Source organism: Trachurus trachurus (genome assembly GCF_905171665.1).
Source record: "Trachurus trachurus genome assembly, chromosome: 14".
In the NCBI taxonomy this organism is placed as follows: domain Eukaryota; kingdom Metazoa; phylum Chordata; class Actinopteri; order Carangiformes; family Carangidae; genus Trachurus; species Trachurus trachurus.
This window is the reverse complement of record NC_139903.1, coordinates 30,684,284-30,711,175: the sequence shown is the minus strand read 5'-3', so window position 1 is coordinate 30,711,175 and position 26,892 is coordinate 30,684,284. Positions and strand designations below refer to the sequence as shown.

General features: G+C 45.8%; 2 protein-coding genes across 2 annotated transcripts; one reads left to right on the top strand and one right to left on the bottom strand.

Annotated features, from left to right (window-relative positions):
• Positions 1 to 3,586: 3,586 nt before the first annotated feature.
• Positions 3,587 to 5,667, top strand: LOC310996581 (P2Y purinoceptor 3; the record flags this gene model as incomplete). The annotated part of the gene is made up of 2 exons (XM_083986003.1): positions 3,587 to 4,041; positions 4,752 to 5,667. The coding sequence occupies 2 exons, from the start codon at positions 3,587 to 3,589 to the stop codon at positions 5,665 to 5,667; spliced, it is 1,371 nt and encodes a 456-aa protein (XP_083842129.1).
• Positions 5,668 to 10,132: 4,465 nt separating this feature from the next.
• LOC310997458 (uncharacterized protein) lies at positions 10,133 to 25,584 on the bottom strand. The gene is made up of 8 exons (XM_083987162.1): positions 25,364 to 25,584; positions 25,125 to 25,263; positions 21,235 to 21,362; positions 21,069 to 21,121; positions 13,732 to 13,856; positions 13,546 to 13,653; positions 12,046 to 12,255; positions 10,133 to 10,712 (listed from the first exon to the last, which is right to left on the bottom strand). Exons 1-8 carry the CDS (start codon positions 25,567 to 25,569, stop codon positions 10,392 to 10,394), a joined length of 1,290 nt encoding a protein of 429 aa, XP_083843288.1. The 5' UTR covers positions 25,570 to 25,584; the 3' UTR covers positions 10,133 to 10,391.
• Positions 25,585 to 26,892: the final 1,308 nt, after the last annotated feature.

The following is a 26,892-nucleotide window of genomic DNA, read 5'->3' as shown; positions in this document are numbered from 1 at the left end:
ATATGTCCTCCTAACCATCTCCATGTTGATTAATACCTCTGCTACCTGTGCTGTTTGAACACCAATGTGTTGCCGTGTTTGACCACACTCAACACCGCTGCGTGTTCAAACACACACACTGTTGTGTCATGTGTGTCTGTGACGTGTGTGTGTGTGTGTTTCCTGTCAGAGGATCAAATCAGTGTTTACTGTATGAATCGAGGGCTGATGATGATGATGATGGTTGAACAGAGCAGCAGGGCCGGAGGGGAGGGGGGGGGGGGGCAGAGGGGGAGGGGCCGCTGTGTTTACTGTATTCACTTTGCCTGCTAATTAAAGCCACAGATAACGAGAGGCAGGACGAGGAGGAGGAGGAGAGAGCCAGACACGGAGAGCTTCAGGAGTTTCTCTGGAAGGAAAGGTGAGTGCTCTCTATCAGCCTATTGATCAGCTATTGATTGAGGGTTTGTGCGTATCAGTCGACTTGCTTATTAAAAATGTAATAATTCCAGTTCTCCTCTTTCATGAGCTGTGACTCAACCAGCTTCTTGCTCTTTATATCAGCATGAGTTCAGTTAGATGAAACATTTTCTTGGGAGAACCTGGATTTTAGTTGCATATTAACATATTTTGCATGCATGGTGACTTTAGGACAGAGGCAAGTGGTTTAGTTTACTGTCTTTGTGGTAGGAATCAAATGCGACACAGTTATAATAGTTTGCATCAAGCTCCAAATAGTGTAAAATCACAACATAATAGTAATAAAGTAAATGTAAAGAAGAAGTGAACATTTGAGACAACTGTGTGGTTTTGAGCCTTAATAGATGAGCATCTGAGAAAAGAATTTAATCCTGAAAATGATTATTTTTCTTTTTTTTTGATACTTTCTTTTTATTGTTTTTCTTTAGCAGTGCATAAACATTATACAAGGGGGAAGGGGGTGGGGGGAAACAAATAAAAATTAAAAATAAAAAAAAAGTGAAAAAAAACATGTTGGATCACCATGCTTCTACATTTTGATCCTTTTTCAATGTCAACGTGATGGTCCTTGTCCTGTCGTTTTTAAGTATTCAGTCCATTTCTCCCACTTCCGGCAGTATTGATCCTCTTGGGTCCTTATTTTATAAGTCAGTTGTTCCATAATGTGTATTTCGTCCATAACTTTCATCCAATCTTCCTGTGACGGTGGGTCTGTCTTGTACCATTTTCTTGTAATTGCCTTTTTACAGGCTACTAACATAATTTTCAATATGTATCTATCATCTTTCAACACAACATTTTCCGTAATGACACCAAGATATAATAATGTACAAGACTTGGATACATCATAACCCCAAATTCTGCCTATAACCAAATGAACATCTTCCCAGAATTTTGTGATTTTAGGACAGAGCCGGGAAAATGATTATTTTTCTTCATTTAAAACCTCAGAGCCGGTGTAAAGTCTGGGCTGGGAGCTGCAGCCGCGAGCCGCCGCCTCCTCCTGCTCTGCAGTCCCTGGATTGAGTTTCATTCCTGCAGTTCTGACTGAATGAACGCTTATTAATTATTTACAGAGAAGCTGAAGGTCAGGGGAGAAGCCCCGAGAGACCCTTCGGCCTCCGAAACAAGGCACTTCTCTCTGCAGAGGAGGCTGGACAAGACAGAGACAAGACTCACAGAGGACGGCGGTGGACGAGGAGGACGAGTTGAAGGTAGGATGTCGGTGGAACTGATCCAGATCACAGTGACGTTCTGAACCTGAACCAGGACAGTTCCTCCTGACCAGACACAAGTTTTTGTCTGGTCTGACTGGGGACGGATCCATGTTTCGTACAAGTGAAGCTGAAACAGACGAGGTGTGACGCAGTCTGTCTGTCTGTCTGTCAGCTGAAACCACTAAATAAACAATAATGGCATGACTATTTGTTCCATTTTTACCATTAATGGTAAAGATACAGATATTGTTAAAAATGTGTATTTATGGTTAAGGTGGAACTGAATACAAAGCTGATTGTAAAGCAATAATTGCAATAAGTAATTATAATATTCATAATTACTATTGAATATTTGTTGAAATTATATCAGTGTTACTGTTTTGAACCTTTCCAGATGTTTTCAGTTACTAAGTAAACTGAAGGAAATATCGATAGGAAATATGATTCAACTGAATCACATATAAGATGATCTGTAGCAGTAAAACTGATGTGAGTTGAACTCTATGCATGCTGCATCTGATTTCATGTTATTTGACCATTCATTCATTCATTAGCAACAATACGCTGGATTTGCTCATTATTCAAAGCACTGGACAGATAAACTGTGTCAAAACAAAAGTCAGAGAATCGTCAAAGTTATGACAATTCATCTGGACATTCATGGCAGTTCATGTCCAGATTCTGGTTTGTTGTGGTTGAATAAACAAAACTCTTCACTGGGCGACAGAGTTAGATTCTAAAAATGTAAACTGCACTTCAGACCAACAACCAAACTCTGTCCATAGAGAAGCTCTTTCTCCTGACTCATGCTCTTTAACGTGTGGAACATCATGTACCAATGTATGTCGTCGACGCACCTGACACAGGTGTTGTGACATTAGTTGACTCATTGTTGTTTAAAAAACACAGGTTTGAATTTAAACCCTGACCTGAACGCTTCAACAGCTGGAACACGGCTGGTGCCCCCACCCCCACCCCCACACACAGCTGAACATGAATGGGGCGAGAGGTTTCCGGAAAGCGTTGTTAATGATTGAGGGGCTAATTGAGCGAGACATAGTCTTCATCAGCAAAACTGCAGAGGTACAACGTGAATGAGCTTTTCCAAACTAATGACTGTGTTTTCTTTCCCCAAAGGAAGTCTCCTCACCAGAGATATGGACCACCACAGGACAACAGATAGATAGATAGATAGATAGATAGATAGATAGATAGATAGACAGACAGACAGACAGACAGACAGACAGACAGACAGACTGACAGACAGATCTATATAGATTGTTTGTTTGTTTGTTTGTTTAACCTTTATTTAGATCTCGAAAGCCATTGAGGGTAAAACCCTCATTTCCAATGGCGTCGAGAGCACATCAAATCAGATAGATTGATAGATAGATAGATAGAAAGAAAATAGCTACAGAGAAAGAAAGAAGTAAAAAGACAGAGAAAGGGGGTATAAAGAAAGAAAGACAAAAAGACAGAGAGAGAGGGGTAGATAGATAGAAAGAAAGAAAGAAAGAAAGAAAGAAAGAAAGAAAGAAAGAAAAAGACAGGGGTAGAAAGAAAGAAAGCCAGAGGGGGATGGATCGATAGAAAGAGACAGAGATAGAGAGAGGGGTAGAAAAAGAAAGAAAGAAAGAAAGAAAGAAAGAAAGAAAGAAAGAAAGAAAGAAAGAAAGAGAAAAACAAGAAAATAGATAGATAGATAGATAGATAGATAGATAGATAGATAGATAGATAGATAGATAGATAGATAGATAGATAGATAGATAGATAGATAGATAGATAGAGGAAGGACAAATGAAGGAAGCTTCAGTGAATGAGAAGACTTGAGTTGGGTTAAGGAGTTGATATGTTGCCAGAGGAACCTGAACCCATCAAGCTCTGCCACAAATAAACTTCAGAGGTTGATCATGAGACTGAGCCGAGGCTCCAGCAGCGTCGCTCCAGACATGGGTTTGATGGCAGCACCGGTGGCGGTGAGCAGCCACCCCAACACCTCGTCCCTCCCACCGTCGTCCTGCAGCATCGACGAGTCCTACAAGTACGTCTTCCTGCCGGTCTGCTACTCGCTGACCTTCCTCTTCAGCCTGACCCTCAACTCCGTGGTGCTGCTGCGGTCCTGCTGCGGCGGCGGAGGAGGGGGCAGCGGAGGCGCTGGGCGGCGCTGGAACACCTCGCTGATCTACATGGTGAACCTGGCCACCACCGACCTGATGTACGGACTGTCGCTGCCCTTCCTGGTGGCCAGCTATGTGCTGAAGGACAGCTGGGTGTTCGGGGACTTCATGTGCCGCCTCGTACGCTTCCTCTTCTATTTCAACCTCTACTGCTCCATCTTCTTCCTCACCTGCATCTCCGTGCACAGGTAGGATGCCATTGAAACATAGCCTTGTAAACCAGCCTTCCGCGAGAGGCTGGTTTACAGGGAGACAGGGACTACAGCAGCAGGTGAAGGTTTCAGGGGATCATCCCTATGTTCCCCTGAAACCTTCACCTGCTGCTGGAGTCCCTTTTTTGAAAAAAGGTCCTATGTTCCTGCTGCTGTAGTCCCTTTTTGGGAACATAGGGCCCTTTTTCAGAAAAAGGGTCTTATGTTCCCCATGTATGTATAGCGACCGGGGAACATAGGACCCTTTTTGGTAAAAACGGGGAACATAGGACCCATTTTCAAAAGGGGAACACAGAACGTTTCAGTTATCAACATGTGATTGATGATTTCACACTGGAGGTGAATATTCATCATCTCCACCTCAGTCACCTTTCTCATTTTCAGATTAGGTTCAACTCTTTGAATCTCCACACTGGTTCAAAATGTACAGAACAGGTTGAACACAGTTGTACCAAGATTGATTTCCATTAGTCATTATGTTTCTTCACCTCAGACAGAGGTAGAAATAAACAGACTGTCAGTTTACTAAGTGACTGTGGATTTCGCTCAAGTCTCCTACTCAAGAGATATTTTATGAGCAACCTGAACAAACATTTATCCAGAGCGTCTGTTGATGACTTTTTAAAGCTCAAAGATGAATGAGATTTAAATGATGGATTTGAACTCACCCTGGTTGTCCTCTACAGGTACTTGGGGATCTGCCATCCGATGAGGACCATCACCCTGGAGAGCAAGCGGGTGGTGAAGGGGACCTGTGCCTTGGTGTGGGTAGTGGTCTTCATTCTCACATGCCCCATCTTCAGGTTTGCCCAGACCGGATACGTCAGGCGAGGAGGCAGTGGTGTTGCTGGGCCTGAGGGGCCAAAGGACAATGGGAACAGGACTGGAGAAGAGGACGGGGAGGAGTACATGAACTGCTGGGACGACGCCATCGATAAGGAGTTTGCTGACTACGTCCCGTATGGCATCGTCCTCCACCTGCTGGGTTTCTTTGTGCCCTTTGTCATCATTGCCTGGTGCTACTCTCAGGTGGTCAGGACGATATTTCAGACCTTGCGCTCCCCTCCGAGCTCAGTAGGGGGCGGTGAGGACGGTCAGGGTGGGGAGGGGACGTCAACGGAAAGTAGAGAACGGGAAAGAACCTCAGTGTCCATCTCTGGCTCACAGTACTCCCACTACATCCGGCGGCGGCGGAAATCTATCAAAACCATCGTCACCATCACGCTCCTGTTTGCGCTCTGTTTCCTGCCCTTCCACGTGACTCGGACGCTCTTCCTGCTCCTGCGGCGGGGGCGGGGGCAGCTGGGCGGGTGCAACGCCATGAAGGCCGTATCTATCTGCTACAAGGTCACCCGGCCGCTGGCCTCCTGCAACGCCTGGCTCAACGCCCTCCTCTACTTCCTGACGGGAGATAAGGGCGCCCCCTGCTGCTGGCCGGCAGAACACACCGTCCGCCGAGAGCGCCGCAACGGCTCCCTCTGGTGGCCGCTGAAACTTCTCAAAAAGGATGGGGTAGGAGAGGACGACCAGGAGGTGGCAGAGAGGGTTGAGAGGGAGGTGCACATGGAGAATGAGTCCAAGTCTTCAAGGGTCATCTTTTAGGACATTATAGTATTTTTTTTTATTTTTAATGAAATATATGAAACTACAATGGAGTATTAGGGCCACAAATGAAAAAATCACAAACTTCGCGTAATGTTATGACTTTTTTCTCGTATGAAATGTACGATTTTATTCTCGTAATGTTATGACTTTTTTCTCATATGAAATGTACGACTTTATTCTCGTAAATGTACGACTTTATTCTCGTAATGTTATGACTTTTTTCTTGTATGAAATTTACGACTTTATTCTCGTAATGTTATAACTTTTTTCTCGTAGGAAATGTACGACTTTATTCTCGTAAATGTACGACTTTATTCTCGTAATGTTATAACTTTTTTCTCGTAGGAAATGTACAACTTTATTCTCTTAAATGTACGACTTTATTCTCGTAAATTTACGACTTTATTCTCGTAATGTTATAACTTTTTTCTCGTAGGAAATGTACGACTTTATTCCCTTAATATTCTCGTAAATTGATGACTTTATTCTCGAAGTCTGTGTTTTTTTTCTCTCTCAATGTGGCCCTAATACTCAGTCGTATTCAGGTTGAAAATCAAGCAGTTAAACTGAGTTTCCATCTAAATTTAGGGCATATCTCAAACTTACCTCTAGATAATTAGCAAACAAATCCAGATTAATTAGCACCCACCGCTGTTATCAAGAGCTGATCCAACAGGATAAGGCTGTCAAATGAGAGAGATGTGTGAGTGTTGTTTGTGGCTCCATTCTTGTCATTGCTCTACAGATCTGATGATCTTCAGGAAATATAATGGATTTTATGGTCAGTTCTCTGTTTCCACTGGACTGTCACATTATTGCTGAAACACAAACTTTTCCACCTCCGCTCCGCCTGGAGTTTTTTTTTATTTTTAAATGATGTTTCCGACATCTAACATTAAAAATATATTTCAACGTAAGAACCATGGTAAGAACTCAACTTCCCGTAAAGTAAAATTAGCTCAAATTCTGAAATTAGCTAAATTTATGTTAACATCTGAAAGTTCGATCAAGGAATAAATAGAAAAAAAATATATTTAAATTTTTCTGTTTTTCAGTCAGTACTAAAAATAACTATAAATACTATAAAACTAAGAAAATAACTCAATGTGAAGCCTCAGACAGGAGACGGTTTGATTTTAGACTAAAGGAAAAAAATGTCCCAAAGACCTTTAATTTGGAGTGTTCACACTAAACACAAACAATGGAAGAGCAGCTAGTTGAGGAGGAACAGATCGTTACTGCAACCAAGAATCATGATCATTTTTTATGTCTAAAATAAAATACAAACCTGAAGTAAACATTGCATAATCTTTTTTACTATGTTGTCATCATTAGTAACTTTTCAAGTTCATGTAGCTCTGCACAGTTTTATCCTGTAGGTCCACAGTGGTCCAGAAGATTCAGAAACAGAAATACAAAACACAGTGGAAACAAGCTGCTCCTGTATGAAACAACTCCACACATTCACCTTCATGAATAAAACATCTCTACTACTCAGCATGTAGTGAAGATTTGCGACACAGTGAAGTGAAACATATTGATTATTTTTATTACCAGTAACTCTGCTGATTAGTTTTTGTTTATGGTCTGAAAAGAGAAGGACCAAAAAAAATGTATCTGCAAAAAGAAAAACAAAATTGAACAGTTTTGTCTTTTGAATTTGGTTTTCTCTCTTTTTGTCTGAAAGCAAACAACATATCGACTGTGAGGATTAAAGGGACAACGAGGAGTTTCTATTTGGTTATAAAAAAGTCTCACGTTAATGTGGATGAATCTACGTTACCCACACTTGTTAATGGGCCCATTTTCGATAAATATATGGTTTTGTCTCTATCGTTATTTTGTTATTATTAGTGGTGGTGGAAATGCTGGTCGAGCCGACCAAAGTTTCTTTACTTTCGGTTTCGTGGCGAGTCATGAGAATAACGCCACCGAATCGCCGTCTATGGTCGTAACTACGACGGTATGTGATCGTCTTTGAACCTCTGACTTTAATTCTTGATGAATGAAAACATGAGTCAGTCTTGCGCCGGTCAAAGAATTTCACGGTGCGCGGAGGCTCATAAATGTAGTGTGAAAACGCTTCGCTTTTCCAAAACTCCTCGTTGTGCCTTTAAGAGATAAAAAAAATTGGGTTTTGGAATAAAAACAGATTTACAGAATTTTCAGTTTTAAATGAGAAATGAATGCGAATAACTGATGATAACCGGTCTAGACCGATGTCTTCAAACGTCTTGATTTGTCCAGAGAGTTTACACCAACATGAAACAGAAAAGCATGTAAATGATTGATATAATTAACATGGTAACCAATCCATTCAGCCAGTACTCATGTTAGCCAGGAACTAGAGGTGACCTTTGACCCTGTGACTGTGTTAAGGGCCCACAGGCTGCTGAGCTCGTCATTTTTATGGAATGTGTCACTGCGTGACCGTGACACTGACCTGGAGTCTGAATGCATTTCATAAGGAGCAACACTGAGTGTGATGGATACTGCTGCTTCATGTGACCTTGTTGTTGTTGTTGTTGTTGTTGTTGTTGTTGTAGATTTCAGGCTCAGGTCAGTCCCTGATATCAAACCTCATTTTTCACTCGTGTATTTTGATGTTTTTTTCTTGTTGTTACAGTAATCTGGATTAAAGTGTGATGTTGACATCAGCTGTCTGTGTCCTCGGCCTAGTTCATGGTTAACATGGGGGTCAGAAATCATTAATAAGCCCAACGACCACGTCCGTTTGTCTGGACCAGACACATCCGCTGTCTGACTGCAGGTCAAAGTGCTCACACACAGAGAAACTACTGGATATAGAACTACTGAATAATCAGAAATGACATACTCAACGGATGTTTCCAAACTTCAGTTATGCACAAAATCTGAAGTATCTATGTTTATAAATCCTGTTAATACTACACAGTGGCCCTGAGAGCCCAACACAAGGCAACTTAAAACTCCATATGTGACAGTGGTGGTCCTGTCACTATGCCTCCAATTGATCATGCGCCCTGGCTACTTGGCCAAGGGGATGTCCCTTTGGGTGACTGGCAAGTGCGCATGACTCTTACCCGGGAGGTGTGGGTTCAATCCCCGCCCGGGCCCTCTTCACATTGCCACACATAGTACAAAGGTAGATGTTTGTATTAAAGCTCCATACAGTATAAAGGTAGATGTTTGTATTAAAGGATAATTACCGTTTTTTTTTTTACAATCTGGACCTTATTTCTAGCATAAAATACAATCATTTACTCACCCAGATAACTTTGGTGTCATTACAAGTCGTTCCGACGAAATGAGCTCCAGCCGAGAGCCGCGTATATCCGTATAATGCGAGTCTACAGGGCAGCAGAATGCAGCCTCTAAATAACACATTATCTGCAGAGAAACTCCTTCATTTCACCAATATTTAGTTCTGATAGGCTAGTGCTATTCCCCTCTGAGTCCTGGGTTAGCTGTTATCAACATCCGGGGTCTGTAGGTTGACCTACTCACCTCTGACCTGGATTATGTCATCTCTGACCGCTGTGCTGCGCGGCTTGTTGCTACCCTTAATGCTAATGCACAACCTGGACTCACGAAAGCTCCGGCTAGTTGAGATAAAAATGGACCCAAAAGCCGAAGCAGAATGATTATTATCAGAATGAGCCGCGTGGCGCTTAGAGATGACATCATCCAGGTCAGAGGTCAGTAGGTCAACCTACAGACCCCGGATGTTGATAACAGCTAACTCCGGACTCAGAGGGGAATAGCACTAGCCTATCATAACTAAATATTGGTGAAATGAACGAGTTTCGCAGCAGATAATGTGTTATTTAGAGGCTGCATTCTGCTGCCCTGTAGACTCACGTTATATGGATATACGCGGCTCTCGGCTGGAGCTCATTTCGTCGGAACGACTTGTAATGACACCAAAGTTATCTGGGTGAGTAAATAAAAATTGCATTATATGCTAGAAATAAGGTCCAGATTGTAAAAAATGGTAATTATCCTTTAAAGCTCCATACAGTATAAAGGTAGATGTTTTTATTAAAGCTCCATACAGTATAAAGGTAGATGTTTTTATTAAAGCTCTATACAGTATAAAGGTAGATGTCCATGTGTAGTGTGATGTGGGTTGTGATGTCACACTAAACCCATCATCCAACACTTGCAGGGTTTGGTTTTTCTGAGTGTTTTACCTGAGAGCTAACCTATTTTTACTGGATCAGAAGACAGTCAGCCAATCATGATTGTTTATCAGTAATTTAAATGTTTTTATTTGACATTTGACCTCTGTAGCCAGGAGTTACAGTCTGTTGAATAGATTGCTGAGATCAGAGGTGGTAAAAAAAAGGAAGCAAAGTGGCGCTTTGAGCTAACTACAACCATGCTGCTGATTAGCAGGTGTAGATATTTACACTGTTGATCATTTCAATTAGTTCATTAAGAGTTCACAAAACCTGATGGTGGCGCTAGAGGAGAGAAGTTCAGAGGAACATAAACGTCTGAATCAAAGTTCCTTATGATCATCAGGATCAACAAACTCAATGATTTGTTCTCTGGGAAGCAGAATCGTTTGCAGAAAATGTCATGACAGTTCATCCTGTAGATGGTGAGATGATTCAGTGGTGGAGTGATTTTGAGTGGTGGCGGACAGACCTTCAGAAATATCCCTGTCCGGTTTCAAGTCTTTTTACATTTTAATCTGTGTAAAACTGTTGTTCATTCAGTTTTAAAGTAAAGATCACTCATATTTCTCCACTGATCAGTTCCCACTCGGTGTCACTGAGGAGCTTGTAGTTGAGACTGCGGTAGCTCTGGGGGTGGATCTGTCTCTGCCGCCACACCTCCTCGTACAGGCTCCGTACCACCGGGGGCAGCGGCGGGAAGCCGGCGGCGTTGGCCAGCTTCTGGCAGTACTCCCACTGATCCTTATCCAGGACCAGCAGGTGGTGCCACTGGACCCCACGCTGCAGCTTCTCCCGCAGCTGCTGGTTGACCTCTTCCTCCATCTCAGCTCCAGATGGTAAAGAAACAGAGCCGTCCAGCACGGAGAGAGCGAACTGAACCTTCAGAGACAAAATGATGTGAGAATCGGAGCAGAGGTAAAACAATGTTGGATTGTGTATTTGATGAGTTTGATAAGGGAAACCAAGAAATCCCATGAGCCTCCGTAGCGTAGCTCTCAGCAGCTCACGGCTCTGCTCCGCCGTTCTAAAAATAGCTTGCACTGACAAATAAAGGTAACGAACTTACTGCTATGACTATAGGGAGTATGGCGATGGGCCAATTTGCCAAAATGTTGAACTATCCCTTTAAGAGCCTAAGATAATCGGGTGATTTTTGTCATTGGTTGGAAGGGGGGAAATCGGGGCAAAATCAGCCAGATTATCTTTATGTGTGTGGTAGGCAATAGTTAATATTAAGTAATAATAAAAGTTGAATAATGTAATTAGTTATCATTATGTATGCATTACTCAGAATTAAAGCAGAAGTAAGCTGAATGTTTGTGTTAATATAAGTCTTAAATAGTTCTATCTTCCGACAGCAATCACTTCTATAGAGTGTTTGGTCTGAAACACGGGTCTGTCAGTCACTCTGCTCTGCTGTAAGCCGAGGAGAAAACTTTCCTTGTATCCTACAACCTTTATCCAATGAGGAGAGAGAACGGCATAAAGGGGCGGTCCTCTCTGTGTGTGCAGCCAAGGGATGGGCGTGAATGTGGTGACGTAGGGACGAGGGCGGGGACTGCTAACTCCATCTGCTGACAGGAAGTTAGCCAAAACCACCGGATCGCTTACTTCTGCTTTAATTAACACATTAGTTTATATATTAATGCTTAATAATGTACTAACTAACGTTAATTAAGGGACCCTTATTGTAAAAACTTGAGAAAAACCTTCTCATCTACTTCCAACACAACATCTCTGCCTGAGACCAGGGGAAACCCTAACTTCTGAAAGGAACAATTGAAAGAATCTTAAAGAGAAACTCTAGGTGTGCCAACAGTTTCTATTGGAGTTTGAGGAAAATCTGAACTTTGTGCAACTGGACCCTGATGCTCAAGATGAACCATCACATGGTTTAACCGTACTGAACTCCAGGAGGTAGTGTTGTAGTAGCCTACTCGAGGACTCCACAGCTGCAGTGACATCTTTTTTTAACCACAAATGTGTGGCGGCCTGGGAAAACCTGTCGGAAGTCGCTGACGTTCGATTGTGGCAAATAGCCAAAAACTCTTTAACTTCAACTTTCCCTTTGTTTCATTCTCTTTCTTTCTCTCTCTCTCTCTCCAAAATCACCTTGTTTCCTTGTGTCTTGTTTTGAACATTTCCAAGTAAATTTTTTTCTGAGTGGATCTGGACCGTGTATCACGGAGCGTTTCCTTGAGGAGTTCCTCACCTGGCAGTTGAAGTGGGGGAAGGGGCAGATGATCTTGCAGATGCCGATGAGGAAGAGCGAGGGGAAGGCGGGGGGCATGAGGAAGCGGTAGAGCGGTGACACCATGTGGTCCTCGACCTCCAGACCCAGCTGCTCCGCGTCCAGGAACGGGTACCTGAAGTTGTACCCGGTGCAGAAGATGAGGACGTCGGCCCGGGTCACGGAGCCGTCCTGCCACAGGACAGAACATGTGTCACTAAATGAGGGACGATCTGGGTGTGACAGTTTTAAAGGAGAATTCCGGTCATTTTTTGACCCCTAAATCGTTGTCCTGATGGTCACCCAGTGTTGGTTGGAGCAAAAAACGCGACTAAAATTGATGCAGGCAAACCGGAGTTACACCATGGCTAGACGGCGCTAGCGCTAGCGCTAGCGACAACGCTAACCCATGGGGGCAATTCTTTCAACCACAACAAACACTCAAAAAAACAATAAAATATCTATGGTACATGACTGGAATCCTTAGAGACACCACTGAACTCATATAGTTACAGTATAAACAGTATAAACTTTGTGTTTTTGCATGTAGTCGCTCACCTCAGATAGCCGAACTCTGAAACATCCTGGAAAGACATTACTATCCGATCGCAGAGCGCCTGCTCTCCCCGCCACAGAAACAAACACTTTTTCCTTGTTGTCATGATTTCTTTATTAAAATAAACGGTCGGAGATATTTTGGACATTACCACTGCACTGCTCCACCGTTTATTTTTGTTAGGTTAGCGTTGTCGCTATCCCTAGCGCTGGGTAGCCATTAGTCCAGCAATTTTAGGCCAAAAAAAGGGGTCAACGTTGAACAAATTGCAAACTGCTCTACTAAGGATGTGGCTATCTTGAAAAATTGCAGTCATCTTGAAATTTAAAGTGATTTCTTGTCGGTTGATCGATGGAGTCAACTCATTCCAATTTTCAAGCTGGTACCACCACAGCACCTTTATATATAGTAGGCCTACATGTGCTGTCAAAACGGTGGAATTTATGCATATTTATGCAAATTTGCTCATGTTAACAAAGAATTTCAAAAAACTTGTAATACATTTTTTGTTTGTCTTAATCTAAGTAATCAACTCAGTAATTTTCATGGAGATATCTAAAGGTTAAAAATTTTACCCTATTCACATGAGAAAAATAATTAATAGGCGTATAAATGGGCTATATTTGGGTCTTTTTCGAAACTTTCCCCTGATGGGATTTTTCGGGGCTTTTTTTCCCTCACTCAGGACATGTTGAGGATACAAAATCAGTTGAGTTTGCTTCTGTTGCAATTTGTTCAACCTTTTTTCATAAAATGACTGGACTACATGGTGTAACTCTGGTTTGCCTGCATCAATTTTAGTCGCATTTTTTGCTCCCCCCAACACTGGGTGACCAGCATCAGGACAACGATTTAGGGGTCAAAAATGACCGGAATTCTCCTTTAACATCAACATGGACGGATCAGCAGTGGCAGAGCTGAGTCACCTGGAAGCGAATGCTGCCGTCATCCTGGACCGCCTCCACCGGACTGGACTGTCTGATCCCAGAGGGGAGAGGGAAGGTGAGAGAAGGACGTCTGTGACTCAGAGTCACCTGGGGAGAGAAACACACAAACTGGTTGTGGCTTTTATCCTAGGAACGTCCTGGCAGTGCTGCATCACTGTTCATTACCTGGGCACCGACTTTGGCCAGTTCGATGGAAATGTCCAGCCCTGAAGCTTTGGCCCCCAGAACCACCACAGTCTGACCTGAGAAGCGCTCAGCGGACCTGTAAGAGTGGCTGTGGAGGACCTCCCCTGCAGACACACACCCAGGACACGTGTAGCTTAGCATCTTCCAACTCTACTCTCAGGGATTTTCTCATTGAAGTTCTACTTTACTATCATCAGTCACTTTTTTGGGGGTTCTGCCGAATACCGTATCCACTGTTTAAAGTTTTGGCAAATCCGAACCGAATGCCGAATCCTACTCCCATCATCAGTCCATACAGTAAACACATGATAAATGCAGTAAACATCACACAGTAGTGTTTTACTTTAACTGTAAAAAACAATGGGCAACAAGCTTCACCACTATTTAGCATTTGAACAGAATGCTCACACTCAGAGAACATCAAGCTTCAAGTCATTCAGGATACAGGCTTTAGTATTTTTACTCATTCAAAACAAGACAGAAAAAGACCAGAACGTGAAATCATTTCCACAGAGCAGAAAAAAATATCTATTATACAAAATGTGTCAGTTGTGCCATGTATACAATATATTAAAATAACAGCTCTTTGTTGGTTTAAAGGTACATTGTGTAGTAATTCCCCCCATCTAGCGTTGTGGTCGTATATCGCAACCAACTCAATTGTATTTTTCATGCTGCATTCACGTGAAATTGGGCAGACAGCAGACGGACGACAGCCGCTGCACGTAACGGCATAAACAAGCCTCTATGTAAACAAGTGGTCCGTCAGCACCAGGCAAAACAATACACGTGACAATATGTTGTCATGGTGATGTGGTATTGTTTACCTGACCCACGTTTTACCGGCTTTCTCTGGACTTCTGTGACTAAAATTACATCTGGTTTGTTAGCAATGGCCGTCTGCCCAACTGCACGTGAATGCAGCATCAGTGTAACGCTCCATTCCTCCTCACTGCGTTACCGCGGTGACTAGGGTTGGGTATCGTTTGAAATTGAACGATTCCGATTCCTATTCCGATTCCACGTTTCGATTCCGATTCCTTTCGATTCTCGATTGTATGAAGGTAGCCTACATTATATCAAATGAATATTACATTCATTTAAATGACTTCACAATAACTAAATATTTGGTAAATATTTAATATTTCTAGGCTACAGTTTGTGTCAAATAACAAGTCACAAAGTGACTTTACCCCTTAAAGCAGAAGTGAGTGATCCGGTCGTTTTCGCTAATGCTGCGTTCCAGGCAGGCTTTTGAAATCGTAAATTACAGCTTCAAGTCACAACTTACGACTTTGTAGCGTTCCAGGCAACCCACTCGTGTTTTTCCGACCTGTTTTACCGGTGAAAGTCACTATAACGGCCACTCGTAACTTCCGACCCGTGAACTCCTACCAGATCAAACTGATACAACTTCACAGGACGGAAAAACACGAGTCTACAAGTTTCCTTGAACGCACCATAACAGTCCTCGTCCCTACGTCACCGCATTCACGGCGTCCCTTGGCTGCACACACAGCCCTGCATGACGTTCTCTCTCCTCATTGGATAAAAACTGTAGGATACGATAAATGTTTTCTCCTCGGCTCAGAGCAGAGCAGAGGGACTGTCGGAAGATACAACTATTTAAGACTTATATTAACACAAATATATCACTCACTTCTGCTTTAAGTGTTTCACTTTCAGCCAACTTTTTCATTTTTTTTTTTTGTTTTTTTTTTCCCCAACTGTGGATCACTTCAGCCAGCCTCTTCTCTGCACCAACAACAATCCTTTCTCTCGCGGATGCTCATGTTTTGACACGTGCTCCTTTTATTCTGGTGCAAAATGATTCCCCCAGCCGTTCTGTATAACACATACGAACAGAACACGGAATGCGGAGCATCGTTGTTCCGCCGTTAAACCGGCAGCGGAGGAGGTCGCCACGGCGCCGACTGGACGTCTCTGTGAGGGAGAGCCCCATGTAAACAAGCAACGCCAGTAATGAGGGGTAGGAAATATAACGGGATCTCTGTTTTAAGCGGGCTTCAGTGAGTAGGAGAGGAGGGAGAGTTCACAGACAGGTCCGCTGTCAATGTGTGTGTGACAGAGAGAGAGCAGTTCACTAACAAGGACCACGCCACAACAATGTGCCATTAGACGATTTAATGGGATGAAATGATGAACATGAATGAATGATATTGTACGAGAGTGGTAAAGGTGCGGGGAGGTTGATGTCGCGTCTCGTCTGGGAAGATAAACCGGAGACCGGCGGAGGGAGACTCAGAGTGGGGGTTCCGTCTCGGCGTTGTTCCGCCCGAGCTGGATTCGTGCCCCCAAAAGTTTAATTAAATAAAATCGCATCGCGAGCAGGCTGAACAGGTCGTTGAGGTCGTAGTGGAGGATGTGTGCGCGAAATGCTATTGACGACCGACGGCCCGGACCTTGGCGGTTGGTCCGAACATGTCTTGTCTGGCTGCTGAGGACGCAGTGCTTATTCTAGGAAGGGCGAGAGAAGTATGTGGGAATTATTTCTGAGCTGACGGCGTTGCGGAGGTGCGTTAGCTACGTGCCTAGAACTGGTGCATTTAGGGATGATGCGACGGATCGTAGGAGGATGAGGTTGGGATGAATTTGGAGCACCTCGAAGTTAAGACGTGTATAGCGTAGGCGCAGGGTACGAATGCAGAGGGTCGGAATGGAGTGGCAAGCGTCTTGCTGTGTGAGGAGGCTCCCATTTTCACGAGCCTTGATTAATGCGGTAATGTGAGAATGAGTAATGGAAGGACGATGAGTCCGCGGTGGAAGATGGTACATAACATATACGATGTTACGGCTGTGTGTTTTGTAGACTTAATCATAAACAAAGATTACAGGTTACGGAGCGCGTTTGTGTCGCGGAGCGCGGAGACGAGAGCTGGGACACCGAGGCGGCGACCGTGTAACTACGCTGATGTTGCAAGGTTGGTTTTCAGCAGTGAGACGCCAGGTGAAGGCAGAGAGCCTCTGTTCTCGCTTGTAACGGTCGCAAGTCATGTATTTAACATACTTACTCTGGAGCTTTTATTAAGGTAAAGTGTAGCGTAGCCACCGGAGAAATCCTGCTAAGTTCCTCTTTAGATTTATGGCTGTGGTGTTATCGGAGTAGTATTAAAGACATCTGGGACGCTTCGAACCCCCAAAAGAGAGGCAGCAATGAGGAATGGACTGCCCCGTACGCGACGAACGAAGGAGAGCGGGAGCCCGAGTCTAGCGAGACAAAGTCAACGAGCCGTGCGGAAAACGAACATTTGCCTACGATAGCCATCGAAGCCCTTGGACAGAACCGAGTCCTGGTAAAGGCGTCGGCACATCAGAAAGTGGAAAACAGAACTAATCTGGCGAGCGACAAGAGAAGAGCGACGGTCCGACAAAGCAGGCCGGGAAAACAGTGCTGCTGAAAGAGAGATTAGTTACATACACACCAATATGCATACGCACCACGGGAACACCTGCGGAAAGAACAAATAGCCGCCAGCGTAATGCCGGAGTTACAGGGGAGGGGCGATGGGATGGCTGGGTGAGCAATGCCGCCGAGACTGAAAAGAATAATAGTTAGTGATGCATGGAGAGAAAACAAACATTTGGGTGATGGGAGGAGCCCGTGATGGGGCTGCTGAGCCGGTTGGAAAAGAGGGAGGTGCAGAAGCTGTACCGCCGAGAATGGCTGAAGGCTACGTGGAGAAAGGGACAAAGGGATGTGTACGGGAGGTCTGTGAAGTCTACGGACGCAGGGATGCGTACGGGAGGTCAGTGAAGTGTACGGACGCAGGGATGTGTACGGGAGGTCTGTGAAGTCTGCGGACGCGGGGATGAGAGGAAGGCAGACGTTGCCTGGGCTGAGAACATATGGTGGATCGACTGCGGAGCACGCGCAAGCTTGTACAATGCGCGCACCGATGCTACAGACCTCCACCTTACCGTTGCGCCACATGGGACGAGAAGTGATGGAAATGTTTACCTTTTAATTTGAATAATCGATGAATTTGAAACGTATACCCCAGGTGACCGAATGCGGGGTCCGTTCGTGCTTTCGCAGTTTCAAGATTCAAGACAGAGACAGAAGTGGAGCAATAAGTAGACGAACGGCAGAAAGCATGTCGCGGTTTTAACGAAAACATTTGAGTCAATACTCACTAGAAATTGCCGATGACCGTCCCTAGCTGCCGAGCCACGGTTTGACATGCAGCTTGGTGACGCAGCAGGAAAGGTTAAACACAGGAGCCATCGAGGCTGTGATGTAAAGACCTGTGAGCCCCAGAGGTACCCGCCGCGGGTACGAGCCACGTGATACGGAAGTAGAACAAGAAGCGCGTTCGTAACTCCATGAGCTATGGCACGGAGTCGGACGGACCTACGGTAAAGTTACGTTCAAACGAAGTCGGACGGAGGCTAGAGAGCAACACTTTAACAGAAAACAACATTTGGGTGCTGGGGAAGGGATGGGGGTGGAGGGACGAGGGATGAGGGATGGGGGGGGGGGGAAGGACAGACCAGGTGGAAATGAAAGAGGCTGCGAGTGAAGAGAGTGATCCCGTGGTTGGACCACTGAGTAGCTGAACTGGCTTGTGAGCCGCCGAGCAGGTAAACAGAAAGGAGGGAGGAGCAGAGGCCGCGGCGCTGGAGGCGGCTGAAGGAAGGGTAGGGGAAAGGATGATGGGATGATGGGATGCATGTGCACGGGAGAAGCCTGCAGAGATGGGGGACGAGAAGAAGGCAGAAATCGCCAGACAGAGGCGAGAGAGGATACGACCTGTCCGCCGCCGGGAGCCGATGAAGCGGGCGGCGGAGGCCCCGTGACGACGTCGCCAGAGCGTAGTGAGCGACACGTGAGAAAACAAACGTACGGGTGGTGAGGAAGGGATGGGGGGAGGAAGGAAGGGTAGAGGGGATGGAGGTTCGTGGAGCCTGCAGGCGTGGGGATGAGAAAAGGCAGAAATTAATAAAATGCGGTAAAACTCTTTAATTTAAGGAATATAATTTACAAGAAAGTCCCCGAGCCATTAAGTTAACCTTTTGCAGTTATTGTATTACAAGTTAATGTTTTCATAAGTTCTATGTTGGTGAACACTTATTTTGGTGAATTTGGTGATTTCGGAATCTGCTACAGACGGGAACCAGAAAGCAGACGAATTCGGAGGTAACAGACACCAGGCTCTTCGCTCGTCTGAAGAGCCTGGTGACGCGAGGCTAGGAGGTGAGAGGGAGACGTGCCGATAGGCTACCTGTCAGCCAACGATGAGGGCAGCGGAGGCCCCGTGACGCCACGTGCGCCGCCGCCGCCGCCTGAGAGTAGAGCAACACACGAGAAAACAAACACACAGACGGTGGGGAAGGGATGGGGGGAGGGAGGAAGGGTAGAGGGGTTTGTGGAGCCTGCAGGGCAGGCATGGGGATGAGAAAAAGAAAATTACCTGATGGAGGTGAGAGAGAGCCGGCACGATGCCTGTCAGCCGACGATGAGGGCAGCAGAGGCCCAGTGATGTCGCGCGTGGCGTGGCCGCCGCCTGAGCGTAGTGAGCAACACACGAGAAAACGAACATTCAGGTGTCGGGGGAGGGAGGGGGGGAGGGAAGGAGAGGGGGTGAAGGGTAGAGGGGATGGGATGAGATGTGCACGGGAGGTTTGTGGAGCCTGCAGACACGGGGATGAGAAGAAGGCAGAAGATGCCTGGTAGAGATGGGAGAGAGGATGCACAGGGAGATACGACCATGGATGTATTATATTAACGGATACGACCTGAAGCTGCTGGGGGGAGCCGATGAAGCGGGCAGCGGAGGCCCCGTGAAGTCACGCGTGACGCCGCTGGCGGGCTGGCCCGGAGGAGGAATCCGGAAGCGCGGTTGACTTGGTTGCAGTCGTTGCCAGCATGTTGATAGAGGCGGAGAAAAGATGAAACGACGGACGCGGAGCCGGCCGAATCCGTGAGGAGGGCGCGCCGAGCCGGGAAGAATACCCGGCGTGGCTGCCCGAGGTGAGCCGCTGCGGTGACGAGGAGAGGCGTGTCGGCGTCGGGGCTCCGCACGCTGCGGCCGCGGACGGAGGAGAGGAGACCGGGGATCCACCGACCCGGCGGAACCGGGAACGGGGGACCGTCAGGAGAGCCGAGGCGAGCGGCTCGGCGGGAGGCCCGAGGCGGGGACGAGACGTGCAGGTCGGGGTCCGCGGCGGTGGCGGCGTGGAGCGACGAGGAAGCGCGTCGTGTCCCCTCGAGAAATCGAGGCAACTGAGGAAGGAAGGGGTTGACCCGGGTATTTGTAGGCTTGACCGGTGATTAGAGGTGTGGTTGAGGCGTGGCCCTGCTCCTGAACTTAAGTTAACTCCGTGAACTTTCATGTAAAGGAGGGGCTGAGTGAATAGGTGCGCTGCGCAGCTCTGCAAGGAACTAAGATGTTACACGCCGGCAAAAAATAGAAAATTAATATGTGTCGGCCTGCTTAATGCCGCGGTTTGTGGGTGGTCTGTGCAGGCATAACTTTACTGTTTTACTGGCGGTCGGACTCGGCGGTCAGCGCGGCAGTCACCGTGAATGAAAATTGCTAAAGCATGGTTTTGAGGAATCAAAAATAAAAATTCTGAACAATTCCGGTGGAATCGAAACGTTAGAACCGGTTCCATCCGATTCTCGATTCTCGGGACCCAACCCTAGCGGTGACTTTTCACAGACGCCACCTCGACCTGAACCGACAGCTCCGGTGTCTCCGCTGAGTTTCCGTGGTTTCCTACCGTCACGCTGCCACTGAACGTAAAAACATGGAGACACCACATGGCAGCAGCACTGAGCTTACCCGCTCCATGGAGATATGAATGATATGAACGGCTCATTCAGAGCTGAAAGGAACACTTCAGTTTGATGATGGGGGGATTACTGATTAATGACAAACATACTTTTGAACAAAAATAATCGTTAACACACTGTCCCTTTAAAATGACAGGGACTAGCTGATTTCCGTTAGCCAGTCTATCTATGGTGTTTTCCATATGTTAGCATCAAGCTAGCATTTAGTCTGTGATAATGTGACTAGTGATGTCACTGTGCTGAGAGTGCTTTGAACTTTGTCGTTCACATAGGGCAGAATATTGTTTGTAAAACTTCCTGTTACCGTTGGCGGCATCATTATCGTTGACGTGCATAGGGCAGGCATAGGATTCAGTTCGGTTGATGTTCTAAGGTTCGGCAGAAACCAAATCCATCCAAAAGCCCCAAATTAGTCTGAATCCAAAATCGAATCCTGGATTCGGTACATCCATAGTCATAATTAACTTAATACAAACAGACAAATGAAGGTCGACTGCACCTTTAAAGTTCTCCACCCCTGGAATGTCTGGGATGTGTGGGTCAGAGTAGTGCCTGAAAAAGAAACACAGTCATCTTAACAGACAAATGCAGCAGTCTGGCAACAGCAGGTCAAATGTCAGAATTAACTCGGATTAAAAGAAGAAAAACAAGGTGTGGCTTCTCACCCTGAGCAGACAAACACCGAGTCAAAGATCTCTGTTTTCTGAAGACCTGATGCATCGCATGATGTCACCTCCCATGTGGTCGTCATCTCCCCAGCAACGGGCGTCACGCTCTCCACCGCCGTGTTGAACTGAAGGAGTCACAGTGAGGAACGAAGCTCTGAGTCTTTCGGTTTATGAAATGTCAGAAAATAGTGTCAAATAATAAAACATCCTGATCCTGATCCTTAGACTGATTAGCATCTAGCTAACTGGTTATGCTGCTTAAAACGCTGCTTAGGAGGCTGAAGTCCTCGCTGCAGGCCCATATGGCCAACATTGGGTTGGGAAATCGGTGTATCAGGGTTCATTCTCCAGGTGTGCCTATAAATTGTTGTCATTTCTTGCCTTGTAATTTAAAGGGATGGTTCACCCAAAATTGAAATTTCACTCATTATCTACTCACCCTCATGTGGACTAAGGGCTGGGAGAAGTTTCAGAGTCCTCCGTGGCTTCTCTGAGTTACAGGGGGTCTCAGTGTAGCAGTGCATGTCCATATAACGGTTGCAAATGGATACCAACTGTCTTCGTAACAAAAAGACACACCAAAAAACATCCAAATACCTCCATGCTGCTCATACGAACCAGGGTCTGTCCTCTTCCCAGTTCGTCCAAATTTGACGAACCGGGAAGAGGAGCTTCGAGAAGCTTCCGCTACAAAACAAGCTTGAAATATAGACTTATTTAATTTTTTCGGGACAATTTCACATTTTGGGGCTTCAATACAAGACGGACATTACATACGAGCAGCATGGAGGTATTTGGATGTTTTTTGGTGTGTCTTTTTGTTACGAAGACAGTTGGTATCCATTTGCAACCGTTATGGACATGCACTGCTACGCCGAGACCCCCTGTAACTCAGAGAAGCCTCGGAGGACTCTGAAACTTCTCCCAGCCCTGGTTAGACTGATTAGAATACTAGTATTAGCATACTAGCTGGTTAGCACACTGATTTCAGTAGTAGAAATGAGGCAAAGCAATATAAGCAAGGTCAAAACTGGTCCATGTTTGGAAAGAGCCGCTGATGAGTAAAGACAGGATTTGACACTGCATTCACAACGTTTCCTCGACAAACAAGCGATTAAACAGCTTTTGATGCAAATGCTGGCTATGTAGTAAAGCTATACAGATTATATTCTGTATCGTTATATTTTTCAAAAAGCTTGCTATTGGTCAAACTCTACCTGTGAGGTTCACAACACCAGCTTCAACTCTGCATCTTGATATTTGACAGAAGGAACCAGTCACAGATGAGTACAGACTTAAGCCGTTTTCCCACTAAAATTAGCGGGTCGACGCAGGTTTTTTTAAACGCGGGTCGACCCGCTAACAATCGGTATTTGGCCCCTTTTCCCATTGACCAAAATAAGCCGGGTCTGACCCCCCGCTGAGGGACCAGACAGAGCATAAACCAGTCGCCCCGCTCTCATCCGCGGTGCAAGAAACTCAGTCAGTACGTTTACATGACACTTGAAAAAACCGAATTATTGCCGACTATAACTGGACAACTGAAGTGCATGTAAACACCTTAGTCCGACTGAAATCGGAGTTGGAGAACTCCGATTAAGACACCCAGATAATGCGATCGGAATTTGATTTTCTCTGTCATGTATACACCTTAGTCGGAGTATAACTGGACAATGCATGTGCTCATGCTCCACAACAGTAGAGATGGCACCAAGTGGAGCAGAGAAGCCGCCCGCACCCAGCAAAGTAAAGAAAAAAAACCCAACATCAGCGCCGAGTCAATGCATTTCACACAGCGCGACCAGCAAAAGTGTTTTATTAGAAAAAAAAAGAGAGAGAGAGAGAGAGGAAAAAAGGAAGCCTGTATCCTATTCTCAGCGCGAATCCAGCCCAGACTGGTGCGTCTGGTCGGGAACTGCAGTTGAGAATTTATTATTAAGCTACTAAGTTGTTTATGTTCAGTTTTTTACGAGGTGACAGAAAAGTCAACAGGACAGGCGGCGTATTAAACGATGGGTGACGCCGCATGCGGGGGCGGACCCCGTCAGTTATTCATTTTTTTCAGTTGCATGTATATTGAGACAAGGACAGAAGTCCGACTTGACGCCAAAATCGAATTTTGAGCATAGCTCGATTAAGCTCTGCATGTAAACGTACTGAGTGTCCGCCCGCCGTGGAGTGTCCATCCGCTTCTTTTGTTTTTCAATCGTTTTTGGTCAATGTTGTTTGATCTTTTGACCCCAGTCTGGAATGAGAGCAGAGCGGAGCAGTCAGAGCTTTGTTTTGGTGATATGACGCGACCGGCGCGATGACGTAGCGTCACGCTCAGCGTCATCACGTAAATTAGCGGGTTGACCCGGGTCTGGCGTTCCCACTGCAAGCCGATCGGAGCCGAGCCGATTAACTCTTTCACTGCCAAAGACGAGTTATCTCGTCTTAGCGAATCCAAGCGTAGTCTGCCAAAGACGAGATAACTCGTCTTAGCGTTTTTTTAATGGCAACGCCATGTTGAATGTCTTGCCCTACTCCTCTGTGAAGATCAGACTTGTATCATCAAAATAAAGTGCAGAAAAACACATTTGGATTGAGAGATATAAAAAATATAGCGTGTTTCTCCCCCCTCTCGGAGCGGAGCGGGTGTCTGACTGCAGCGGCGCCGCTCCGTGACACTCTGGCCGCCGGTGAGAGCTTCGGGGGCGGCGGCGGGGCTCATGGCGGCTCGGCAGCTCGTTGAAGCTCCGTGCAGCTCCGTGATACAAAGCACAAACGTTAGTAACAATAACCCCGTCGATCGCTCGTCGTTAGTCGTCAAGAGCGTTTGGAAAGTCGCCAGATTTTGCGAGAAATCACTCAGATAGCAGCTTGAAAATCCCGCGATCTAGTGTGGATGAGGAGCGGACGGCGCCGACGAACGTGACGAGGAGAGCTAAAGATGGTGGGAGTGTCTGTGAGCAGACTGTCTGTGGCTGAGTTCAGGGGGCACGTGACGTCAGCCAGAGCTGCTGTGTGTGTGTGTAGATGTGTGTGTGAGACAGAGAGAGAGTGAGTGAGACTGCTGCCTGCTGACCAGAGGAAGCTGGATCTGATCTAAAGCGCCGTGTTTCGGCTACAAAAACCTGTCGAACTGATCCGCGCACGCGCACGCACACACACACACACACGCACACCTACGCACATGTACATGCACACGCACACGTCACGTACGCACACACACAAAAAAAAAGGAAAGAAAAAGTAATTCAAAGAAAAGAAAGAAAAAAGGCTGGAGTAGTGTGTGTCAGTAGCTAAATGTTTTGTCTTTTGTCATCAAAAGTCATTTGTCAGTGTTGATTTAGTTGTTGTTTACAAGAGAACAACTGTACAGATGTTGAGGCATCACTAAAGCAAAATATAATGGAGCAAATTGTACTAGTAAACCTGAAAATGACAGCCAACACAAAAACCTCTTTTTCTCAAGATTTTGGTGCCAAAATGGCATTTTGGGCTAAAGTAACCTATATTCAACCGCCAATTTCACAAGACTGGAACAAGATAGAAACAAACAGTTTTTTTGCTGGAAAGTAGAAACCCTCACCTTTCCTTTGATGGGTTGAATGTGTATGTAGTAACAGTACATAATATATGGTGGGTCTACGGAAATCAGTCAAAAAGCTGGAATATGCCTGGCAAGCTGGAGGAAGCTGCTGTGAGAATGGCTGGCAGTCAAAGAGTTAAAGGCGATTTTAACCCGCGTCACTTGCCGAGTCATTTGACCCGCGTCGACCCGGCTCGGTGCGCCTTTCCCACTGCCACCAAAAGCCGATTGTTAGCGGGTTTAAACTGGTTTTTTGACCAGTGGGAAAGGGGTATTAGAGGGTTAGTAGACGTGTGGTCACATGAGAACTGACCCTGATGTGGGGCTGGATGTGGTTGCCGTGGCAGTACCTCTCCAGGTACCTCTGGACCTCCTGGTGGGGCAGGAAGCTGTTCAGCTGAGGGTCAAAGGGGAAGTCAGGGAACATCATCACCTCTTTGGGCAGGTTGGTCCTGTTGGGGGGCAGGAGGGCAAACAGTCATCACCTTGTGTTTTGGTTCATCGGTTCACATTCACAACAACATGACACCCTGAGTGCCGATGTAGCTATACCTGAGGTCTCGGTACATGCTGCTGAGAACCGGCCGGCCGTTGTCGTAGGTGCCGACACGCTCCTCGTAACACCAGGTGCCCCCGATGTTGGCGGTGAGCTCGAACACCACCGGAGGGGCAAACGTGTTTGGTCGGGACAGGATGTGTCTGGCTGCACAGAGTCCTGCTGCTCCGGCCCCAACCACCGCCACCCGCCGCAACGCCATCCCACAATCAAGACCAGGTCTCAACTGTCCTATCAAGTAAAGGCAAAAAGCCCCCAGAATATACTTAAAGGGATAGTAGCATTTTTTTTTAAAGTGGGGTAGTATGATCTACAAATAGCCCCTAAGTACTTTAATTGCAGTAGAAGACTCTCTGCACTCCTCCCGTTAGCAACGCCAGCCCATAGCCCTGCCCAGAGATTTACAACATACAGTGTTGTGAACAGACCCAAAGAAACGGCCTATTTTCACGGCCTAAAAGAGGTTTTACCTGAAAAAAAAATACACAGTTCCATTGTTCGCTATAATATAATTTTTTCCAGCCCTTCAAAGTGCAGGAAAAACACAGTTTTAACCATCCGTGTTAACCAACTCACGTATCCCTCCGCCCAGGGTTAGCGCCCGCCAATCAGCAGTTGGTTAGGTCCAAGTAAAAACTGCATTTTTTCTGCACTTTGAGGGGCTGGCGTTGCTAACGGGAGGAGTGCAGAGAGTCTTCTACTGCAATTAAAGTACTTAGGGGCTATTTGTAGATCATACAACCCCACTTTAAAAAAAAATGCTACTATCCCTTTAAAATGTATTCATTCTCTCAAGGTGGCAAGAACAAGAACAAAGTTAGTTCTGACCAGGACATTTTATACTTCATGAGAAACTCAAGTGCAGAACTCCTAGGAAGTCCTCATAGGGCCCTGCTCCTGCAGCACACGTCAAACGCACTAAGCACGCCCACTTCAAGTTTCTCACACAATAGTTGTCGGACACCATACAAGAAAAAAGTTCTGCCCAGATGATTTGTCAGAAACAAGCTGTGAGAACTCCCAAAACAGGGCTGCAAGAAATGAATGACATGATTCTCTTCTTGCAGCCCTGGGAGAGAGAACTCATTTCTCTTTTCTTGTGGAGGATGTACAGGCCTTAATGCAGCTAACAGGTAGCAGGGTCACTTTTAAGGTCATCATGGAAAATCATGGGGCCTTACAACAACTGGAACTGACCATGTTCTCTGTTTCTGATGCCCCTGTTTTTGTCTTTTTTTTGTTTACATTCCATGTCCCCCCTCCCCTCTCTCCCCCCTCACATGGACAGTAACCCCACCCCACCTTACAATAACTGTGAACTGGTCTCTGCATTGCTGCAACACACACTACTCTACCTCTGACCATGTCTCTGTTTCTGGTGCCCCTGTTTTGTCCTTGTTTTCGTGTACATGTCATGCTTTTTTGCATTATGCATTTTGCACTATGCACTTTTTACACTATGTCAGTTGTATGCTCCAACGGAATTTCGTTGTTATGTCAGTGTCAGTGTCAGAGAATCAGTTGC

Bases quoted from the DNA above. Each gene is read 5' to 3' on its own strand.
- LOC310997458 (XM_083987162.1), bottom strand. From the start codon at position 25,569: ATGGCGTTGCGGCGGGTGGCGGTGGTTGGGGCCGGAGCAGCAGGACTC. The intron at 13,654-13,731 runs GTAATGAACAGT...TTCTCTCCCCAG, and splicing joins TGGCCAAAGTCGGTGCCCAG to GTGACTCTGAGTCACAGACG. The intron at 10,713-12,045 runs GTGAGGAACTCC...TTGTCTCTGAAG, and splicing joins TCCCCCACTTCAACTGCCAG to GTTCAGTTCGCTCTCTCCGT.